The 21,366-nt window shown below is 38.2% G+C and overlaps 4 protein-coding genes across 7 annotated transcripts; 1 reads left to right on the top strand and 3 right to left on the bottom strand.

Moving 5' to 3' along the window:
- Positions 1-1,807: 1,807 nt before the first annotated feature.
- LOC109480150 (glycosyltransferase 8 domain-containing protein 1-like) lies at positions 1,808-6,854 on the bottom strand. 2 transcript variants are annotated; one of them, XM_019782308.1, is made up of 10 exons: positions 6,738-6,854; positions 6,193-6,374; positions 5,565-5,666; positions 4,944-5,133; positions 4,381-4,498; positions 3,871-3,961; positions 3,603-3,703; positions 3,054-3,220; positions 2,552-2,664; positions 1,808-2,175 (listed from the first exon to the last, which is right to left on the bottom strand). In XM_019782308.1, exons 2-10 carry the CDS (start codon positions 6,230-6,232, stop codon positions 1,997-1,999), a joined length of 1,101 nt encoding a protein of 366 aa, XP_019637867.1. In that variant the 5' UTR covers positions 6,233-6,374; positions 6,738-6,854; the 3' UTR covers positions 1,808-1,996. The 2 variants fall into 2 exon arrangements, with proteins under 2 accessions (XP_019637867.1, XP_019637868.1); XM_019782309.1 differs by having other exon boundaries at positions 6,193-6,318; positions 6,738-6,850.
- A 104-nt stretch (positions 6,855-6,958) lies between these two features.
- LOC109480153 (signal peptidase complex subunit 1-like) lies at positions 6,959-9,014 on the top strand. The gene is made up of 4 exons (XM_019782311.1): positions 6,959-7,104; positions 7,331-7,390; positions 7,867-7,953; positions 8,286-9,014. The coding sequence occupies exons 1-4, from the start codon at positions 7,060-7,062 to the stop codon at positions 8,415-8,417; spliced, it is 324 nt and encodes a 107-aa protein (XP_019637870.1). The 5' UTR covers positions 6,959-7,059; the 3' UTR covers positions 8,418-9,014.
- Positions 9,015-10,153: 1,139 nt separating this feature from the next.
- Positions 10,154-13,842, bottom strand: LOC109480151. 3 transcript variants are annotated; one of them, XM_019782310.1, is made up of 9 exons: positions 13,777-13,842; positions 13,379-13,499; positions 12,763-12,829; positions 12,468-12,585; positions 12,189-12,238; positions 11,840-11,951; positions 10,801-11,018; positions 10,503-10,569; positions 10,154-10,258 (listed from the first exon to the last, which is right to left on the bottom strand). In XM_019782310.1, exons 2-9 carry the CDS (start codon positions 13,485-13,487, stop codon positions 10,154-10,156), a joined length of 846 nt encoding a protein of 281 aa, XP_019637869.1. In that variant the 5' UTR covers positions 13,488-13,499; positions 13,777-13,842. The 3 variants fall into 3 exon arrangements, 1 of the variants encoding a protein (XP_019637869.1); XR_002140824.1 differs by lacking the exons at positions 10,154-10,258; positions 10,503-10,569; positions 11,840-11,951; ... (3 more) ...; positions 13,379-13,499; positions 13,777-13,842 and adding exons at positions 11,216-11,342; positions 11,570-11,666 and having other exon boundaries at positions 10,912-11,018; XR_002140823.1 differs by lacking the exons at positions 10,154-10,258; positions 10,503-10,569; positions 10,801-11,018; ... (3 more) ...; positions 12,763-12,829; positions 13,777-13,842 and adding an exon at positions 13,077-13,178 and having other exon boundaries at positions 13,379-13,485.
- A 1,278-nt stretch (positions 13,843-15,120) lies between these two features.
- Positions 15,121-17,853, bottom strand: LOC109479662 (brain-specific angiogenesis inhibitor 1-like). Its single transcript, XM_019781651.1, has 6 exons — positions 17,643-17,853; positions 17,072-17,260; positions 16,476-16,616; positions 15,978-16,154; positions 15,427-15,606; positions 15,121-15,125 (listed from the first exon to the last, which is right to left on the bottom strand). The coding sequence occupies exons 1-6, from the start codon at positions 17,851-17,853 to the stop codon at positions 15,121-15,123; spliced, it is 903 nt and encodes a 300-aa protein (XP_019637210.1).
- Positions 17,854-21,366: the final 3,513 nt, after the last annotated feature.

Here is a 21,366-nt window from a genome sequence, read left to right on the forward strand (position 1 = left end):
TCGCTGTACGAGGGAGAACACTGGCCTGTGTGGAGTCCCTCTGTTGTCGTGTTACGTCACGGCCATCGGACTCTTTCACTTAAGAGGAGGGAAACGTCGAAATTTTTCCATACTTTTTTTTTCATTCTTTACTTGTTTTGATATACATTGTAAAGTACAACCACAAACATCTAGGTCCACTATTTTAGTGTTTTTCTACACAAAAGTACAGGTTTTGCTACCAGCAAATCGCCCTAATCTGTTTGTTAAATAGCCCATTCGACTTCTAATTTATTTCCTGGTCAGGAAACCTTGAGTTTATATATCTTGACAACTGGAAATCCCTACATGAATTCAGCCATTGCCATTGCTTGTCAATCAAATTATAGGCGCTAGCTAAATTTGACACAATACATCACCATCATCATTTCACGACACAGAACGGTTTTATTTGCAGCAAAATAATTGAGATTTTGTACGTACAAAAATGCAGACGCTATAACTACACTGTAGCTTCACACAATATCAGCTGTTTTCACTGGTTAGTTTATGCCTCTGCAGGCGCTACTTAAAAACTATTTTTCTCTTACAAAACGTATAAAAGTAAATAATATAAATATACTGCTAGTGCAAAAAATGTGTTACAAATATATATTACATCAACATTGCTACACTGCTAACATTATTATATTACAGTAAAGGGGCATATAATAATACTTAGCATTAGTTACTGCAGTAAGGTCGGATTCTTCTTTGGCAAAAAAGTTTACAAATGCTTTACACAATGAGATTCATTAAAAAAGAATGACAAAAATATACTTCAGCAAACACTGAGAAAATCTAGATCTAGACTAGAATCTTTCTAGCAAACAATTACCTTTGTTACAAAATTTGAATACAACATTTTAGAAGAAGTATTGGCAACTTATCAATGTGTATACAGATACAATATATAAGTGAAACATATTTCAGAGAAATAGTTCTATATAGCCTTATATTAAGCACCAGTATACTTGTATGCTGACTTTGGGCAGTGAACATTTGAGTAACAAAACATAGCACCTTAAAATGTTAGTGTCAGAATACAGAACCAACTGATAATTTTTTTCATAGAAAAAAAATGCATTAAATGTAAACATATGGCAAAATGGGCATACATGAATGTTATCGATACTTGCTATCTAAAACAACTGGTTACTACAAATGTCCAATATCCTTTTTCTTATTGTTTATAAATGCAACATAAGTTAGATGTCATGAAATTATTAGCAATCAACAAACTGTTACAAAACAGCAATCAACAAACTGTTACAAAACAATCACTTCATAACAATAAAAATTGTTGCTACTCCTTAAGTCTTGAGCACTTGCTACTTTCTGCAGTTAGTTTACCTCGAATGTACAAGAAGATAGTTTGGCAAGAATTCACAACAGCACAGACTAGGTAAACAGTAGTACAAAGTGACCAAGTCCACGATACAGAGGGTCTACCCACCAATGCTGTATTTAAGAATGTACTTTAACTACTTAGGCCACACCAATTTAATTTGTTGGTTCTCAGATTTGCCTCTTCATTTTTTTCTGGTTTGCAAAAAAAAAAGATTATGGTTCTGAATCTACTCAAATATGCTCATATTTTGCCCCAACAGTTGAGGAAAGTCCTTGTCTTCCTAGTTGTTACAGTTTTTCCATCTATCAATGCAATTCATTGTTTAAATATTAACCCAGACTTTTGTGTTGACTTCATGGCTCCTATTGTAGCATTTGAGGCTATAATAGGATGCCTAGACCTGGTTTTTTTTTGCCCTGTTGCTTCATATTTTTTCAACAAATTAAATTGGTGTGGCCTTACAATAGGAGATAAGTTTGGCTTAGAGATTTTCTATTTTTAAAAGACATGTTTCATGTCTTGACGTACATGTATACCTTTAAATCTAAGGCCAATACTCTACTAGCTTTGTCTACGTCCATGAATGTTGTGGCTTATATATTACTGATATGGAGACCTTGTCTTCAGTTAAAACATTCGGAATTTCCTGGTGAGTTGGGATTTCCCTGTCGGGTCTGGAATGTAGTACCGTTCCCAGGCGTCCATGTGCTGCGAGGTGCGGCCCCAGGGTTTGAAGCGCCCGTTCCAGTGGAGGAGTTTTGCCTCCATGATGAACTGTCTGGAATATCTTGTTCCTGCTGTCCAACCTGCAAAGGTGTAACATTACAAAAATCTCTTGAATAAAACAAGCGATCTGATTGGTTAAGGTTGATTTGAGCATGGTTCATTGATACCAAGACTAGAGTAGAACACAGTCCTATTTAAACTTCAGAAAAAAGTTATTTTTGAAAAGAAATGGTCAAGGTCTGTCAGCTGGTTTTAAAGAAAGAAATGTACATCTAAAATACACTACAAAAGAAAATTTCTAACACATAGAAAGATACCTTGCCTGAACAATTAGGTACAGTGGGTAGGCAAAACCATTGTCTGTTCAATGATTATATTTTCTTATCATTTCAAAGACTCAAACACACAATTGCAAAATTCTGAGACATAAAAGGATATAAAAATGACAGTACAAACCTAGATGTCTGATGTGCCACATGGGGTCTATTTTGGAGTACTGGTTGTAGAACACGATCATCATGGGGGGCTGGGAACCCCCACCTCCCTGCTGGGCACCATACACATTCTCCCTGGGAAGGAGAATCAGCAGCTGGTGAATAACCTGCTATCATCAGTGCAAGAATCAGCAGCTTTTGAATAAGCTGCTATCCTTAGTTTGACAAGACTGGACAAATTGTAATGATAATCATACTTTACCTTTACATTGGTCAAGCAGTCAAACGTAACAATTGAAATACGTTTTGGTACATGAAAAATTCTACAAACCATCCAGATGTCACATTTTGTAGCATTCTTACTAATATCACTCTGGGCATGTAAAAGAAATGATTTACGTGTATTTGTTCTTGCAAGTTGATATGACATAATTTACAGCAAAGATACCATTGTTTTTAATCTATTTCCAAGTGCTCCTTGGAATAACCTTCTCATAACCATACACAAATTGACCAAGTCTTACTCGGTATTAAGTGCTGTCCAAAACTCCAGCTTGTCTGTGATTTTCTGGTTCTTCCACTCCGTCATGTTGGCAACAAAAACTCCTGTGTTGAAGGAACAAGTCCCCGGCTTCATCCCAAGTTTCTTCACGTTCTCATTCCCAAAGTTGATGTAGTTGGCATATGTGTTCTGTTAGGAAGGAGAAATATGGAAACTTAGCTTTAAATGATGGCTAGCATGTATATGTACAACTTCTGCAGGTACAATACTACATAATGTCATCAATTAGCTAGTAGTTTAACAAACCAAGCTGTGTTGCACACAGAAAATAATGTATTCTGAGAAACAGTAAACACAACATAGGCTGGTATGTCCACTCAGACAAAAAGTAATTAGGACTGTTCTATTAAACAATTCTCCATGGGGGTCAGGTGTTTTCTATAAAAGGGAGGGGGGTGAGAAGATACTGATTTGAAAGAAATAGAAATTGACAAAGAGAATGCCAAAAATTCTGACTACCCTTCCATCAAAGATCTGATTCAATAGAAATGGAATATCCTTATGAACCCACCATGAAGAGGCCAAATCTGTTGGACACAGTGTTACAGTCTTCAGAGAAGGCCATGACCAATGTTTCATCCACCTTGGTGTTATACAGCTGTGTGATGTCACCTGGACAGGTAGACAGGTAAAGGGTTATAATAGTTAAGAAAAACACCCTTAAGTTATGTCATGATTACTCCCTTGGTTTGTAAAATTTTTAGAAAAGCATAGGATTAGGAGAGGAGGGGACAATGATTGGCAAAAGAAAGGAAAAATAAGAAGATATTGGTACTGACCTTGAACTATGACATCATCATCCAAATATATAACCTTTCCATTGAAGTCAGGAGGCAGCAGCTTTGGAAGGTAAAATCTGGCATAGTTGATCTGTGAATGGATAGAAGAGTACACCATTTGTATTAGTTCAAGGAACTGTATTTTCTCAAATACTAGTATTAAGTTCTTGGTTATTAGAGTGTAAAAGGTAAAGGTAGTCCTTTTCAAGTGTATTACTACTTAATAAAGGTTTGTCGATGAATAGACATCCAGGTAATACGATAGGCCAAAAACAGTTACTCAAGTAACTGGATATGATTTTGAAAATGTCAGACGTTTCAGCTAGTATCCACTAGCTTTCATCAGTGACTGAGAGACCAGAGGGGAAATGCAGGTTTAATAACTTAATAAAGGTTTGTTTGCTATAATTGTAGTACCTAAAATGTTGTAAATGCAAGGCATTGAAACATACAGCAATGTTTACCACAAACATACTTTATTTAGAATGTAGTAAGATAAACAGGCCTTACAGGACTAGCGAGCTCCTGTCGTCCTCCTCTCACATTGATCTTCCCCTTCACCCAGTCCTCGTTAAACACGATAATCTCATGGTTGATACTGTGAAGTCTCGTCTTCATGATCCACTGTCTGGGAAAATAAGACGACGTTTCATTGAGAGATATCTTACAACATATGTTTCCTGTACTTGAACAATTTCCTTTCGCTATCACTGCATCACGTAAAAAAGAATATTACAAACTTAAGCATTCTTTTCTACATCATAACATGCCCTGTAGGTTCCTTCCAATTCAACCTAATCTCCAAGCAGATCTGCCCAAAACAGTTACTCAAGTAACTGGATATGACTTTCGAAATGGTCAGACATTTCAGGTAGCATCCACGTCAGTGACACTAAGAGACTGCAGGAGAATTGCAGGTTTATAAGCACAAACTATAATAAATCAGATATGCAAGCAGATCTTTTGGTTAGCCAAGTAGTATCCATACTGTTTGGTACATGTATATTGCCTGGCCAATTTGATACTGTCTTTGTGGCCACCGAAAGATCTGCTTGGAGATTAATTCCACCTACTCCAGATGGTCTTTAGCGTCCTGGTCTGTGATGAGGTAGAATTTGACAGGAGATTTGGCGTTGGTTGCGATACTGTTGATGGCTGCCACAGCTCCCATCAGCCGGCCTTCATCAGTACTGATGACCACAGGGATGGTGTCAGCAGCAGCATCAAAACCTGATGGGGGCTTCAACTCTCCTGCATTCCTGCCTGAATTGATGAAATACAAAATGAATTTGAATACTAGTTGCTTCAAAATTAACAATTTGAATCTATTCATATATGAGATTATAGGATATATTCTAATTATATAGCATTTGTATGACAGAGATGATAATTCTAGTATCTAATGCATATTACAGTAGGAATTCATTCTCTTTGAAATCATATGTAAGGCTATGCTTGCCCCATTCTAATACCATTTCTATATCAGCTTCTGACAACAGTAGATGCTTAAGCCTGATACACATGTACACATAGTTGGACATCAATTTCCAGTTTTTTCTTACTGTACATGTACATGTATGTCACTGTAGATCTACTTGTGATGCTATGGCCTACTAGTAATATTATTAGTGTACACAGTGAAAACACCATATTTCATAAGAAATTGTGTTATGTGGAATGACTTGTTTACTCACTATCAAAGACAAGTTTTGGTGCCTGCATAAGTTTCTTCCTGCTGGGTTTATGGAAGGCCAGCAGCAGAGCGATGGCCCCACCAAACACCAGGAACAGGAAAACTGCAACATGAAGAAGACTTACAAGTCAAAATCAAGTCTCTGCTTACTAAAGCTACCATGTATAAATGTATGGTATCTAAAACTATCCACCTACACCATGTACACAGAGCAACAGAAAGGAGACCATTGAAATTTCTGTACTAGTAATAAGTTTGCCAGAGTTCAACAAAAACATATTGAGGCTGTATATAGCACTGTTTTGCTTCATAATTTTGTTTGTATGTAGGTTCGTAAACAAAATGCCTAAAAAAACATTCTCCTAGTCCTAGTCGATAACGTTGAACAGTGGGGATATTAAACTATTTGGAATAAGTAATTAATTTGATTTTAAACCCAAGCACCTAGCGGCTTCATTTCGGACTACTGCCTGCATGGGTGTCAATCATATCTAGTTGATCCAAGGACGTCCTTGGTTGATCCTGTCAAGAAGCTTTCATCGATGATAGAATGCCCTTGATCCAATCAAAGACATTATATATATTTATATTAATTATCATATTCATGGTTTAGTTATGATAATACATACTCTTCCGGGGAGAGATCGCCATGGCCGCCAGGATAGGCATGATGCCGTCTTCTGTCTGCCCGTAGCCTCAGATCTCTCTCAAACCTCACGATAAATCCAGCAGCCGCATCCAGACAGCCTCCCACTCTGTACACAGTTGGACGGCAGATGTAGTCCAAGTGCCACGTAGTAAAATATCGTGGCTGGTGGAAATATAACAAAAACGGTCCCGTTCAGGCTAAAACGTGCGATAAAACATGTCTAAGGTATCAAACCAGTTAGGGAATTGTTACTGTTTACAAAGGCTAATGGAAAACAACCGAGTCGCGCCACGTAGCGCCGCCGTCGTCTGTTATCAATCACGTCTTTATTTTGGTTCCGCAGACAGAGGGGCTCTGTTGAAGGCGACGATCAAGGGAAAAAGACATCTGTATAAAGCGTATTTAAGGCTCACGTGAAGGTGATATTAAATGGATACTACGGGACATTGTCTACTTTACACAAGGGAAAAGAAATTGTATGATATAAGTCTCTAAATCTTATAAATTTGGAGTTTAAATACTCACATTCCCACTGAAATCTGTGTCCAGACGCGCGCTAGCCGAAAGGTTAAAGGTCACCTGAACAGTGCATCCTTTGTTGACCTGGATTAATTCTAGCAGCAAATGTCACTGGAAATGAGGTAAAGAAAGTTCGTTGATAGGAATAAGCTTTCTTTTGAGCATTATTTATCCTTCTAGTGTCTTATTTGGGGGATAGAAAAATGTTCACAATCCTCCCTTTTCTTGACTGGTATATCCCAACCAAAGTCTCGCGAGAGCTGCGAGAGACTTAGAGACACATCAGCACGGAAAATTTTGTCGTATCTTTCCTCCAAAAACACTGACAATGGAGGCCATTAAAGAGAAACTGAACGCCATACCGAGTCACATGGTAAGTAGGGTTTATCCCGTACAAGAAAATTCAGAAAGGTTTGTGAGAAATAGACGCGTACGCTCTGGTAACCTGCATAAACAGTATGCCATATGGACAAAACTGCAGAGAGGGAGGGGGGCGGAAACCGGCTAACATTACATGTGGTTGTTTATATCTTTTCCGCATGACATTTATCATAACATGAAGGCGCCTCTTTCTCACAAGTTGTGTTCAAATGTTACAGGACTACAAAGGACAGAAGCTAGCTGAGCAGATATTTCAGATCATCATCGTTGTCTTTGCAGTGAGTATACATCCATTGCATTTTTGGTGGCAAGGCTCTTCACAGAATTCTCTTGTAATTTAATACATTGACAAGGTGGTGCTTAAATCACAGCAATGCGGTATAGATGAGAACCTTTCTGTCTATCAATTGTATAAGTTTTGTTCTTTATGTTTTATCTAATTGCATTATAGCCGACTCCAGGAAGAATAGTTTGAAATTATGTAAATATCCAAATAATGCCTAATGGATGTGCTAATAAAACAAATGAACGATTATTTATGCTTCACTTTCAACCTTGCCCCCACTCCTTAGATTTAAGGGCTATGCTTCCAGCACCAGCTTCATCCATCCTTATTCCTCTGCATAGTCTAATAGTCACCAACCTGTCCAGTTTCTTATGTTGTCTCCCCATCTCCCCATCTCCAGTATTGCCACCCACTCATGCTTAGAGAGCATTGTTTGATTGATTGATTTCCATGTTGCTGACTGTCCAGGTGGTAGGGTTTGCCTGGGGATACGTGTGTGAGCAGTTTGTGCAGACTGTGTACATCCTAGTGGCAGGCTTCATCCTATCCTGCCTGGTGAGTTATGTTCTATATAGCTGTACTACTAAAAGCATTGTCATTATTCAAGACATAACATTAGTGTGATAGTTAACTGAAGTTCATTGAACCATTAGAATTGATGCTAATATAGGTGAACAATCTAGGGCCATAATTGATGAGTAAAGAATACTTACAACAGATGAGGATGTTCAGAGTATCACAACCAGCCACCACTGAGTACAAGTTGACTAGATATGTGTGTATCTTACCAGTGTTACCACAATTATGAATATCCCATCAATACAACATATAAGATATCTGACTTGTAGTACATGTACTAGTATTCTGATGTATTTTTTTTTTTTCAGTTGACCCTCCCTCCTTGGCCTATCTACCGGAGGCACCCTCTACCATGGCAGAAGCCTCGAGATGACAGCAAGGAGGTATCACAGAAGGAGAGCAAGAAGTCAGGGGGCAAGAAGAAAGAAAAGTCCAAATAATATGTTTTAAGATCAACCCAGGCCAAATGTTATACTAAAGCAAGTTATTCATTCCAAGTCAGGATTACTGCAGAAAGATTCATGGTTTTCTACACTTGATCATAATATGTGCAAAGGTTCTCAAAGGAAGCAATACATTTAAGTTGTATGAATTTTAATGTATTTGTTTAATATTTAAGATAATTGAAATACAATGTATTTTGGCTCTATATCTATACTTCATACATGTACTATCACAAGACTGTTGTAAAGAACAAAAACTTGACATGTATGTTACAAAGATGCCCCCTACATCAAGTACTTGCCTACTACATGAAGATAGCCTTTCTCCAAGTTGTGTAGACAGATACATGTATTATGAAGTAAGAAAAAATAAAGGAAATATAGACATCTCTCAAAATGTTCTGATCAGACTCTTTATTTATAGAATGAGCTAATGCCAGAATATTCATACGCAAAAGCATGGTATTGTTTACATCATGTAATTTAATAGCTTATACATGTATTTATCTCAACCATGGTATCATGCAGTTACCTAATTTATGTATCACCACACAACATATTGGGTTCATGGTTTGCCCCCAGTTCATTGACCAAAACTGACAGGTTATAAAAGAGGATTAAATATATATGCTTTGGAATAACACAGTTTTATGCTTTGTACATAAGAATGATATTAACACCAATATATGATAAGCTTTCAAATAGTGGATCTCTATGGGATGTACTTTGGTACTGGGCGCGGTGTGGCTTCCACCAGGTAGTCAATCTTCTTATACTTCCGACCATAGGCAATTCTCACCTACATTTACAACACAAGAATTGATCATGTTATATGTATCATATCAATAGCCATAACCTCAATTAATCATATCCGCATGTGTATCAACACTGTTTAGGTGAATGACTGACTTTGTGTCACACATCCAATTCTCTTAATGAGATGAAGATGATGTGCTTGGATTTGAAAGAGGGCAGCTTTTATTTTATTTTATTAAGTTAAAAGAGCAAAGTTAATATCACTCACCTCCTGAGACCACAGCCCAAGGAACAGTGCAATGTATATGCCCTGCAATGTGAAGTAGCGAATAGGGGGTCAATTAAACAGTTAACACTCATCAGTGACAGTAACAATAGCGACACTAGCTATAGTGCTGCAAAAGTAGCAGTAATGTGTACATTTGTATGCATACATTGGTCTTTTTATTCACCATGCACTTGTGTTGCATCATAGATAATATAACAGGTGTAATGTACTACTTATTAATAATCATATACAAATGTATAAGAGTTGATATTACCAGGATTGTGTTTGAGATGCCAAAGACGTTCTCAAAGGTCGAGCTCTGTGTTGCCATGGCAACATACCCTGCTGGCCACGTGATGCACAGGAGAAGAGCAAGAACGCTAGACCGCCAAATCTCACCACTGAAAAATGCAAGACATTCTGTAACGCATCATGAAGAGGCTGAGGTTTGGTTTATAATAAGCTTTGAGAGCAAGGCCACTATGATGTTCAACACCAAGAGAGGTCATCAGTTTTTGTTGCGTTGTTCACCAATGTATGCGCAAACTTTCTGGCATTGCTGGCCAGATTCTCGCAATAAGTTGTGATCTTTTACCACAAAACAACACAGTCAAAATGACGACACCAATCAAATGAAGTTAAGCTAGAAAAGAATTACTAGTAGGTTTCCATTTTAAATGGTTATCGACATAGATAAATTCACAAGATTTTACCCAATTTTCTCCATCCTGGGTTTCTTGAAAGCGGCCCCTTTCATGGTCTTAGAGATGACATGGTCCACGCGGACTGTTATGATGATAACAGTTGTGGCAACCTGAAGAGAGGGAGACAATGTGGGAAATCTTGTCACTTCACTTTGGGGAGTTTCGGAAAGCATGATATGCCAACAAATCATCAACTATCAATATAGTCACAATGAAGCTCGTTATTCACGTCGTTTTTGGGAATTAGCTAACTTACACATATTTGCTACAATAATCTGTAATTGTCACGATTATATATTTTGGAACTATGAGTTCAACCTCAAGCTCATACAAAAAAACTTTTTTAATACCTACCAGGACAGCGAAGCCAGCCGGTGCTGTCATTGCAAGAATCAGATAGTCATCAACAGGCAGAACACATCTAGATGTGATATAAGATAGACGAGTTAACGCAATATACAGCGAGTTGGAGCTACATGTAGTTTGTCGTGTGCATGTACGTATGACATGGAACATGACCACTATAGATAAAAAAAACCCGGACCATTGGTAAAACATACATACTACGGCGCTTTATAATACTGACAAAAACTACAATGTAACGTAAGATATCAGCACTAAAAATGACAACTGTGGGTAATGAACGACATACTTTCCGTTCAGATCTAGGTAGGCCTGGTAGTTTATCCCCACGGTCACGGCTGCCACAGCCACGGGCGGACCCCAGCCCAGTATCCGGTACCTCCACCAGGGTGACTCGGCACGGGGCGCCAGCACGTCCAGGTAATGTTGGAGGCACAAAGGTACCAGCCAGTAGAACGTGCACAACACACTTAGATGTGATAGTACGGTCAAACCAAGACATACTTCCTACACAGTGGAGGGAGACATTCTTGTGTTCATGTATACGTATCAGCTCAACGTTGTTATCCTTGGGAAGTTACATGAGGTACAATGTACATAAATTACATGTGATACCGCCCAAATTCTAAAACAAACTCTGAAATTTGCCCAAAAAACATACAATAGCTAAAGCATGAAATGATCATTTCGCAGAGTAAATGTACCTTGATGTCCCCAAGGAACGCCTTGATGCTGGCTTCATCAATGACGTTAACCAGAGCGGTAACTTCAGCAGCAACCAGGCACACAAGTATATTCTTCACCACGTGGCCATAAGCGGACATGTATCGCCTAGAACAGGTTTAGAGAGAATGACAATACCGTTGTCGCTGCTGGCTTTAGTATCGATATTGCAAACTTGGCGATAAGTCAGTGTAATAAAAGCATTATTACGTTGCAATCATCTCAAATCAGGCTTATTTTTTGTTCAATGCTTTGTTAGTTCTTGTCAATCTTACCACAGATGAAATATTACACAGTTATCATCAGAAGATGCTGTTTGATAGGACGTTACCTACCGCAGTAAAAGATAAGCACCAAGTGTGCCGATCACCAGAGTCAACGCAACGATATCTCCAATAAGAGGTGACACCCAGACTGCCCCTTTCTGAACCTGGTATCAAAACCACATTATCAAATAAAAAATAGGAACAACTTTCAAACAAAAAATCATTCTGTGAGCTCATTATGTGATTCTGTGAGCTTGTTCTATGGACTCGGAGTATAAAAGGACACATGGCAAAAATCTGTATCATGACAATTTCACACAGACAATTTTGCAAGCTTACCTCTTCCCGAACCTCCATCAGAAGAGCAAAGGCCCTCTGGAGATGAGAGCATTGGCAGACTGTGTAGTCTTCGGTGTGTTCAAATACCTGACATCCACTAGGGTTATACAGGCTGGACAAAAAGTTGAAAAGAGACACAACATTTCAGTGGACCTCTTTATGTATATCATAACTGAACGTTGGCTTTGTTTATACACACTGGCCTGGGTTCCATCCTGGTTAGTTTACGTCCGCTCCTACAGTCGCTACCACCTTGATGGAACCCAGGCTATATACACACAGCAATGAAGAGCAAATTTTGAGCCAAATGTCATGTAATGCGATTTTGTAAGAGTTTACAAAGACTTACCCTTGCACATTCACTATGTCCAGGAAAACACACGTTGGGTTTTTCCCTGCCTATGAAAATGAAAGATTAATCTGTAAAGGACAGCTATAACCAGTTTCAACGATCCTTTTTCCTGAACTAAATAAACTGAATGGACTGGTCCACAAATTGTATGGCCGTTTAACTCCTATCATAGAAGAAAACTTATAGAATACGAAAAAAGGGAACCACTGACCAAAAATTATCGATCCTTTATTGGGAGTCACGGACTGTGACTCCCGATCAAAGCTTTTGTCTCACCTGGAAATGTTCAAACCGGATGGCCAGAGGTTCGGATAAAGGTTCCACTGGAAGTAGCTCCGTTGAAATACCTACGATTCTAGAGTTGATGATCTGCCTCCTCTCATCAAGATATTCACTGCGATAAAGACATGAAGTAATGGAAATTTATCGCCTTCATATTGTTGATACGTTTAGACAAATATGAAAGTTTCATTTTTGAAACCTCATGTTGTAAATGTGTAAGTCAGTCAAAAGCATTTTTGTAAAACTCGTCAAATAATAGTTAAAAGTAACGTCATTGTGTTGTTTGTACCTTGTAGTCAGCAGAGCGTGTAGGCTGTCAAAATTAAGAAACGTAACCGCAGATTTCTCCGGAATATCTGTAGAATTAAGAAGGAGAAATCAGTTAAAGCATATGGCCTTGAACTGTTTCTACGTACAAACCCTAGGTAAATTACATGAATATCACCATAGAAATATAATCTAGACAACACTTTTATGTACATTGATATGCTGTCAGCACATCATCTGTAGACATGTGACATGCAGACTTTTCATGTGACATGCGAGCAACTTTTCACAGAAATTGCTCACCGACGGTATTATTCTTGTCCGTCAGTACAGATCCTGATATCGTGAGATTAGCTCTTCCTGCTCGCCTTCTTCCCAGGGCACTTGTGAAGTTCCGTCCCGTCATGTCGCTGGTAGGAACCAGTAGAACATTGATTCCTATTGCAGATAGATCACATGAAAGATCACGTCCAAACTACGCGAATACCACAAATACATTCATGTAGCATTTTCTATCTACTGCGATGCCTCTATGATAACTGCTTGAACACTAGAGGTATGCCAACCACATCACGAAGATCAAGAATTTTCTCATTTAGCTATTCCTGACAGAAAACAAGATAAAATTGATCACCCACCTATGTTGTTCCTCCGTAGGTTCATTTCGTTGATGTCCTGATGACTGACGTAGTCCATTACTGCGTCTGCTATATTCTCCATTAACTTCAAAACGCGCGTAGCCTGCATCACGCCTCTATGCTGTAACAGGATGACATCAGAACTGCTTAGATTGTGAACCGCACTTATTTTATAGGCCGTATCACAGATAATGAAATTGTATTCAGCCGTTTTGTAAAGTATAAGTGAAGGTGTTGCAATTTAATTCTCGTATCCCACTTTTGACTAAATATTTTTAATGAATCTATGTGAATCTACCGAAATTGTATGAAACATGCATAACTGCATGCATAATCTATATGGGGAATTATGCAACTATACTCAATATAACTTCTCGTGCAAGTGTGCACAGCCATACCTCAATGATCCTTTCCCACAAATGATGGTAGTCGTTGTCGTATACGTTGTCAATGATCCTCACTAATGCCTGCAAGAAAATATATACTAGATCTACTAAACTTTTATATGTCAACATGTCGTGTTTAAAATAATGTGGCGGAAAAAATGTACATGTGCGCCGACGTGGGGATAACAATTTTTTTTAAATAAATTTAAACTTTTGAAACAACCATACATATAGCTGACCTGTATGAAGCTGTCTTTAGCTCTAATAGTCCCATCGTCTTCACCAAGAGGATTGTCATCGGTTACATCATTGACCATGTTCAGGATGAAGAGGATGTCCTTCTGGTATCTGATGTTTCCACTGACAACTTCCAGCTTCTCGACAAAATCTGTTGTTTCTTGAACGTTTTTGACGTCATTAAGCTAAAAACAATAGGTTAAAATTCGTTACAATTTGTTAAAGCAATCAATCAATGTATAGTTGAACTTCAAATAATTCATAGCCTCTCCGGTGGCTCTTACCTTCCACTGCAAGGTTATGACTTCATCCGATACACAGTCCGAGAAACCTTGCTCTTCCCAGCGTCCTCTGTGGTCACAGTGCCTGGTTGCAGTTCCTATGAGGGATAAAACCACAAGATTGTACAAATGCAATCTGAGGCATTCAGACCGTATCATGGCTTTTATGATTATCATAGCAAACTTTTCAATTAAGTCTTTTTTTTTTCAATAAAATGATACCTTCGCCATAGAAAAATTGTCTGCAACGCATCTAGCATTTTCTGTAGTGCCCTACGTTTGAATTGAGTGACACATACACGTCAACTGTCAATTGACTGCTGTCGTTTCCATACCTACCGTTAGTCAGTCTTGTGGGACATGGTACTGTTGCTGTTTTACCGCGTTCCGTCTCCGGCCACTTAACCCCATGTGCACCCCGGGAACGACGGCAACCTTTCACATGACAGAATATTGATCATGAAGTGTGAGGTAATAAGGAAGTAAAGTAAAGAAGTAAAGTCAAAGACAAAGTAAACAAAATGTCACTGAATTTTAAATTGCTCAAAATCACGAAGAAACAATATCAGTACCTTGTCTGCAGTTTCGTACCCTACACCTTTCGACTTCAGTCTGTAGACCGGTTTTGTCAACATCACCCTCACAGGGCAAACCGGAGTACTCTGGTGCTGGGTTGTCGCACAACCTCGTCTTTGTTCGTATCCCATTGCCACACTTCGCAGAGCATTCGGTAAAATTTGACCAAGGGCCCCAATTACCGTTTACTGGATGTGGAGGAACACATTCGAGGATTTGATTTAGTATTCCGTTTAACCAATGTTTTTGATGGTCAACATCATCATACTGGAACCACAGAATCTCAATATCTTATACACGGGATACATGGTACAGAATCTTTATTCCAAGAGACCTTTCCTTCCGGAACACAGAATAACATGTCTATATTATGTAGTAAGTACTAGTGACTCTATTCTGACGTCGATTTGTATTTTGTTTGCAACACAAAGAACATTCAGGTGCATTCAATGGGCTCTCTGCGTCTATCTCTTTCTTTCTGTGCGCGCATCAGATATTCTATTTCCTTAAATTTCATTATGTGCCTATCTCTTTATTTCTGTGCATTAGATAACAATTTACAACATACCTGAACATGGGTGGACTTGGCATACTATCTCCTCATCCGGTTTTTCCCCGGGGCAGAACAGGTCTCCTTCAAACGGATTGTCCGGGTTGATTTTTGCACATCTGTGTCGAACTGTTTTCGTTCCATTACCACAGGTGGCAGAACATTCGCTGGTCCATGTGACCCATGTACCGTTAGGATCTAACGGGAACAGAGTATCATTAGGTTAAATCCCCGCATCATTGCAATTCTATACACTTCATTTGACAAGCACATGCATGTTTTCAAGCCTAACATGTGCATTGTGTAGAAGCTAATAATGCCATCATTATTATACAACGTTGTGGTCATCCCTTTGAAATATAAAGAAATATTACCTCAAAAATTAGCAGGAATTGTGAGACATGCTTAATAAACCTAGAAATACCATTAGTAATCGTAATTAGTAAAGGTGTTTAGAAGTCGTGTTTTAAGTTTCTGTTACAGAGAAATACAAAAACATAAACAGAATTCATGCCTTCGATTTTTGGTCATTATAGTTTACAACATAATAATGCAACAAAAACACATACTTGGACATAAGCCTAAATTGCAGGTTGCTTCTTCGTACTGTTGCCCATCGTCGCTGCTGTCCCCCGGGCATGCCGTCCCGCCAAACTCAGGAACGGTACAGTTTCTACTCCTGACACGTATCCCCTCCCCACAGGTCTCAGAACAGGCGCTATACTCTGACCAGCTGCCCCATGTCCCTTCAATTTAAATACATTAATAAATACGTGAATAATGTGAATGCATTTGACATTAGCTTAGCTTGGTATTTGACCCACTCTCATCGTGGTATATCAGCTTAAATCAACAAAAAGCATAGCCACAGATTTGAGAGGAAATCCTTCCTGTTGCTCTGTCCTTGGTGCTGAATGATATGTTAGATCTACGGTTGCCACTATCCCTGTTATGCGTAGGTAAACACTTGATCAAATACACGTAACACGTATAAATTTTCACCATTGGCACTAGTTTGACTCTTAAACAAACAAGAACGTAAGAAAAATAAATCCATGCAGACATACCTTCACATAACTCTGTGTTGCAGTCCCTAGTGTCGTTGGTCTCCTCGGGACAAGTAACCCCGTCACATAGAAGAACACGTGACTGTATCCCTCCGCCGCACGTCACGCTACAAGGTGACCACTTAGACCACGTTGTTACCACTAAAGATTATGCAATAGTGAAATTTATGTAGCTGCCCTTGAATATCCTATTGCATTGAATGTTTCATAGTAAACATTCTCTAACATAAATGAGATGATTTCTAATCTTATCTTGAAAGTTCATCTGTGTTCGTTGACAAAGACTGGAGTTGTACAGTCGAAAATTTGGATGAGTCCAATTTGTTGTGTTGGAAATTACAGTTTAAACTTGCTTCATAATAACTGAGATGAGGTAATGGATTTTACGTGGTTTAACGTTTTTATGATCATGAAGAAGAAAAGGATCTCAGTTGAAGCAGGAAATATCATATCTATCACTCTATCTTTTCCATACCGTAACATGATAAATGTATTGCCATTCCTTTTCACCTATTCATCAATTTCTTGTCCCACATGCTCAGAAATCGAACTTGGAAAATAAGTACACAATTTTCTGTATACAAAAGTTATCCTACCTGGCACGGGACATGGGTGCACGCTGCAGTTTTTGTACTGTACTTCCGTCAGGGATCCGTTCTCGGTCCCAGGACACCATGAACCACCCAGCTGGGGAGGACTGCAGACCCGGACACGTGACGTCACACCGCCGTCACATGACACGGAACAGGGGAGAAAGCTTTCCCATGCGGACCAGGAACCATGAACTATAAAGATATGATATAAAGATAAAAATCTAAAGCCTGAGAAAATATTTATTTTATGCGTCACACAGTTGCTGCATCTAGAGTAAGTGATATGTTCGGAATGTATTCCGTCATTTTCATTTACGACTTATAACCCCCAATGGACTTATGTAGTCTAGGTCTATTGGAAATCATTTTCTACAGGTTCGTTGCACAGATAGCAAGAAGTCGACGTCTCAAAACTTTAAATGCCAACTAAATGGCGTAACACTTGCACTCGACTTCAATTTCACCGTCTAGTTATTGTTCAATACGTTAACAGTAAATACGTTTGAATTGATAGTGTGTAGTAAATTGAGGAGAGTCTTTAATAACATAAAACACGGATAGTCCACATTCTGACCTGGGCAAGCTTGTAGCCCGTCACAAGCTCGGGACGTAGTCTGTGTAACTGACTGTTGGTCTGGCGTACAGAACGGAGACAGGCTGCCGTTGAGTGATCGGCATTCCCGACTGAACACTTGTGTGCCTGTACCACAGGTGGTGCTACAGGGCGGTATAGCACGCCAGTCCGTCCAATTGGAAGGCGAATCTATACAAAAGAACGATGACATACACATATGTATAAATGTGGCATATTTACACTGCAATAATACCAGTAAGTCATATTCAACACTATAAACAGCCTAGAAAACCACAAACACAAAAAAGAAGTTCTAATCACTTACATGTTCTGATTGTCCGAATCGCCTCTTTGCTCCTCACGCCGTTTGCCACAGCCAAAACTAAGACCTCGTAAGTAGTGTCGAATCGGAGTCCGTGTAACTCGGCGTGCTCCTCCCCCGTGCGTTTCTGAAGTACAGCCTCCTGTCCCATGGTTGGCTGGTGTATAATGACGTCATAGAAATCAGCCAATCCAGAGACGCGTGGTTGCCAAGTAAGGACGACTGTTCCATTGAAGGTGTAGTCAACTTGAAGGTCTGAGGGTGATGCAGGCTCTGTAATATAATAGGTATATATTTTTTTACGTAATACATGGTCTGCTCTTATACAACCACATTCATATGTATGGTCAGGCAGGAGTCTAAATCCCTCACGGTATAAAATCGCAACATGATGTAACCCAACACTTGTAACCATGGTAACAGACACAACATTGGTTCAGGTCACTGAGGTCCCTGTTTGGAGAAGAAAAACTGAGCACAAACAATATATTTTCCTTCGGTTTTTTTTTTTTTTTTTCCTTTTCATGGTCCTGTCCATGAACTTTATTTACAAACTGTACAAACTTTTATATACAATACAATACAATACAATGTAATAGATATATGTTACATTACCAGGGGAATTAAGTAACCCCACTTTCTCTTTGCGTTTGTATCTGATATGTTATATTCTATGCATAGTATGTTTTTAAGATCTTTGTAAAATATTGAAAAGCAATTTATTTTATCAAAACATTCGTTCTCTTTATACATGATCCAGGACTTAAATATGGCATACAGGGCTAATGCAATCATGTGATTGCCTCCTTTGTACATTTTCTCAGTTCTTGGTATTCCCATTATGGGAATACAAGTTTCAAAATCAAGGTCAATCTTGACTAATACATTTAAAAGTTTCTTGAACCTTTCCCAGAAGTTGCCCAATCTTATACAGTTGATAAACATGTGTTTTTCATCCTCTACTACTTTACAAATGTGGCACAATGGGGATGGTACTATTTTCCACCTATGTAAATTTTTGTTATTTGGAAGTATTCTATGGAGCAACTTAAACATGAAGTTTGATAATTTTCTTTCTGTTGTTAAATGTATAGTCATATCAATCCATGGAAGTTCAAAAGTTTGATAATTCTTATCAAAAATGACAGCCCATTTTTGTTCACTCTGTGGTTTGTCGATTTTGTCGATAATTAGCATACTGTATAAGTATTTACATGTGTAGTTTGTGTATTTTAATCTTTGTTCTGTGCATTCTGTTGTTTGACATTGGGTGTCGTTCAGTAGTGCTAACCATCTTTTCGGAATTGCATTTTTAACGGTGTACATTTCAGCAAGCCAATTTTTTTATCGTGTAGTTTGTTAAGTATCTGTAATTCGTTTATATGATTGTTATTATCCAACAGATCTCTTATGTATATTATTCCTGCGTCTATCCATTTCTTGTAGTATAATGATGCGTGTTTTCTTTTTCTTTGGGTTTTTGTGACATAGCTAGACCCCCAAATAATATGATTTTTGACTTCGTTAGCTGTTACTGGTTCGGGTACGTTTCCGCCACCCGCTCGGTGCCAACTAAGTATGGCTTGCTTATAATATGGTGGTATGTGGTGTAGATTGGGAGAATTTGATCTATTTTTAAAATGCATTTTCAAGATTAGAAAGTCACTTCCAATGCTGTTTAGATAAAGACTTGGTATGATTTTCCAATCTCCTGATGTATTATCCATAAGACGTCTAATAATCCCAGCGTTTAATGCTTCGATTTGTGCTCTGATATCTATCATTTTTAGTCCGCCTTTGTCATAGTTTGCTATGGTAACCGATCTTCTTATTTTGTCTTTCTTCCCTGACCACAAAAATTGATAAAATAGACGGTGTAGTTTAACAATAACTTGTTCTGGGGCTAATAGAGCTGTAGCACAGTATGTTATTTGTGACATTATTAGAGTTTTTTAATATAGTTACCTTTCCATATAGAGTTAGCTTTCTGTTCTTCCATATGTTTAGCATGCTTTCTATTTTTGTAACCTTTTTCATGCCAATTTCTTTCATTGCACTCTTTTTTATCATAACTGAAATAAATTCCTAAAGACTTGATTGGTGTTTGGGGTACGGAAATTCCGTGTATTTGTTTTTCCTGAATTTCCAACAACCAAGCCAGATAGCTTGTGTCTTTCTGAGATTTAGTTCAGGTCCTGCAATTTTACTAAAGTAAGACAGTGTATCTATTGCAGTATGTACAGACTTTTCATTTCCTAATAACAATGTTGTATCATCCGCAACTTGAGAGATTTTTATTCTTTTATGTTATCACCATCTACAATTTTAATTCCTAGTATTTCTTTGTTTTGATTTATATATAATGCTAGTATTTCCGTTACGAAAAGAAAAAGAATTGCGGATAGTGGACAGCCTTGTCTCACTCCTCTGCCTAAAAGGAAAAAGTCAGAAATCCAGCCATTGTTGATAACTCCGCTTGTGCATTTAGTGTAGATTGTTTTTAACCAATTCGTATATTGATTTCCAAAATTGTATTTTTCTAGCACTTTAAATAAGAAATTTCGTTCCACAGAATCAAAAGCCTTTTTAAAATCGAGGAATAACAATAATCCGGGTATGTTTTCTTTTGCTGTGTATGTCATGATGTCTAAGAGTAGTCTTATGTTTTGTGTAATACTTCTCCCTTTTATATAAGCAGTTTGATTAACATTTATTAGTTTGGATAAAAAAGGTTTTAACCTATTCGCTAATATTTGTGTCAATATTTTGAAATCAACATTAAGCAAGCTGATTGGTCTCCAGTTATCAATGTTATTATCTTCCCCGCCTTTATGTAGCAGTTTAAGGACGGCTTTTCTTTGAGATACCGATAACTCTCCTTTTTCCAAGCCTTCTCTAATAGAATTAATTACTAATTGGCTTACGATGTCCCAAAAAGCCTGATAAAACTCAACAGTAAGTCCGTCTGAGCCGGGGGTTTTCCCTCTTTTCATTTGCGATAACGCATTTTCGAAATCTTTATCATGCAGTGTGCTATCTAAATAAATATTATCTTCCCCAGACAAGGTGAGTGGTATTTCAACCTTTCCCAGAAAATTCTCTATCTCATCCTCATGCACCTGTCTGGATGTGTACAAATTTGCATAGAATTCCTTGCATTGTTGCAGTATTTTCGGTGTTGTTTGTAACATTTGATTTCCTGGTCCTATCAATTTTGTAATTGTGTGTTTTTTGTTATTACTTCTCTCTAGATTTAGAAATAATTTTGTAGACTTTTCGCCTTCTTCATAGTACCTTGTTCTTGCTCTTATCCTTGCTCCTGTTGCTTTGTACTTATAAATTTATCTAGTTGTTCCTTTACTTGGTTGTATTTTAGTAAAAATTTCGTTAATTGTCGTTTAG

Source organism: Branchiostoma belcheri, unplaced genomic scaffold (genome assembly GCF_001625305.1).
Source record: "Branchiostoma belcheri isolate BF01 breed outbred unplaced genomic scaffold, Haploidv18h27 scaffold5, whole genome shotgun sequence".
Lineage (NCBI taxonomy): Eukaryota > Metazoa > Chordata > Leptocardii > Amphioxiformes > Branchiostomatidae > Branchiostoma > Branchiostoma belcheri.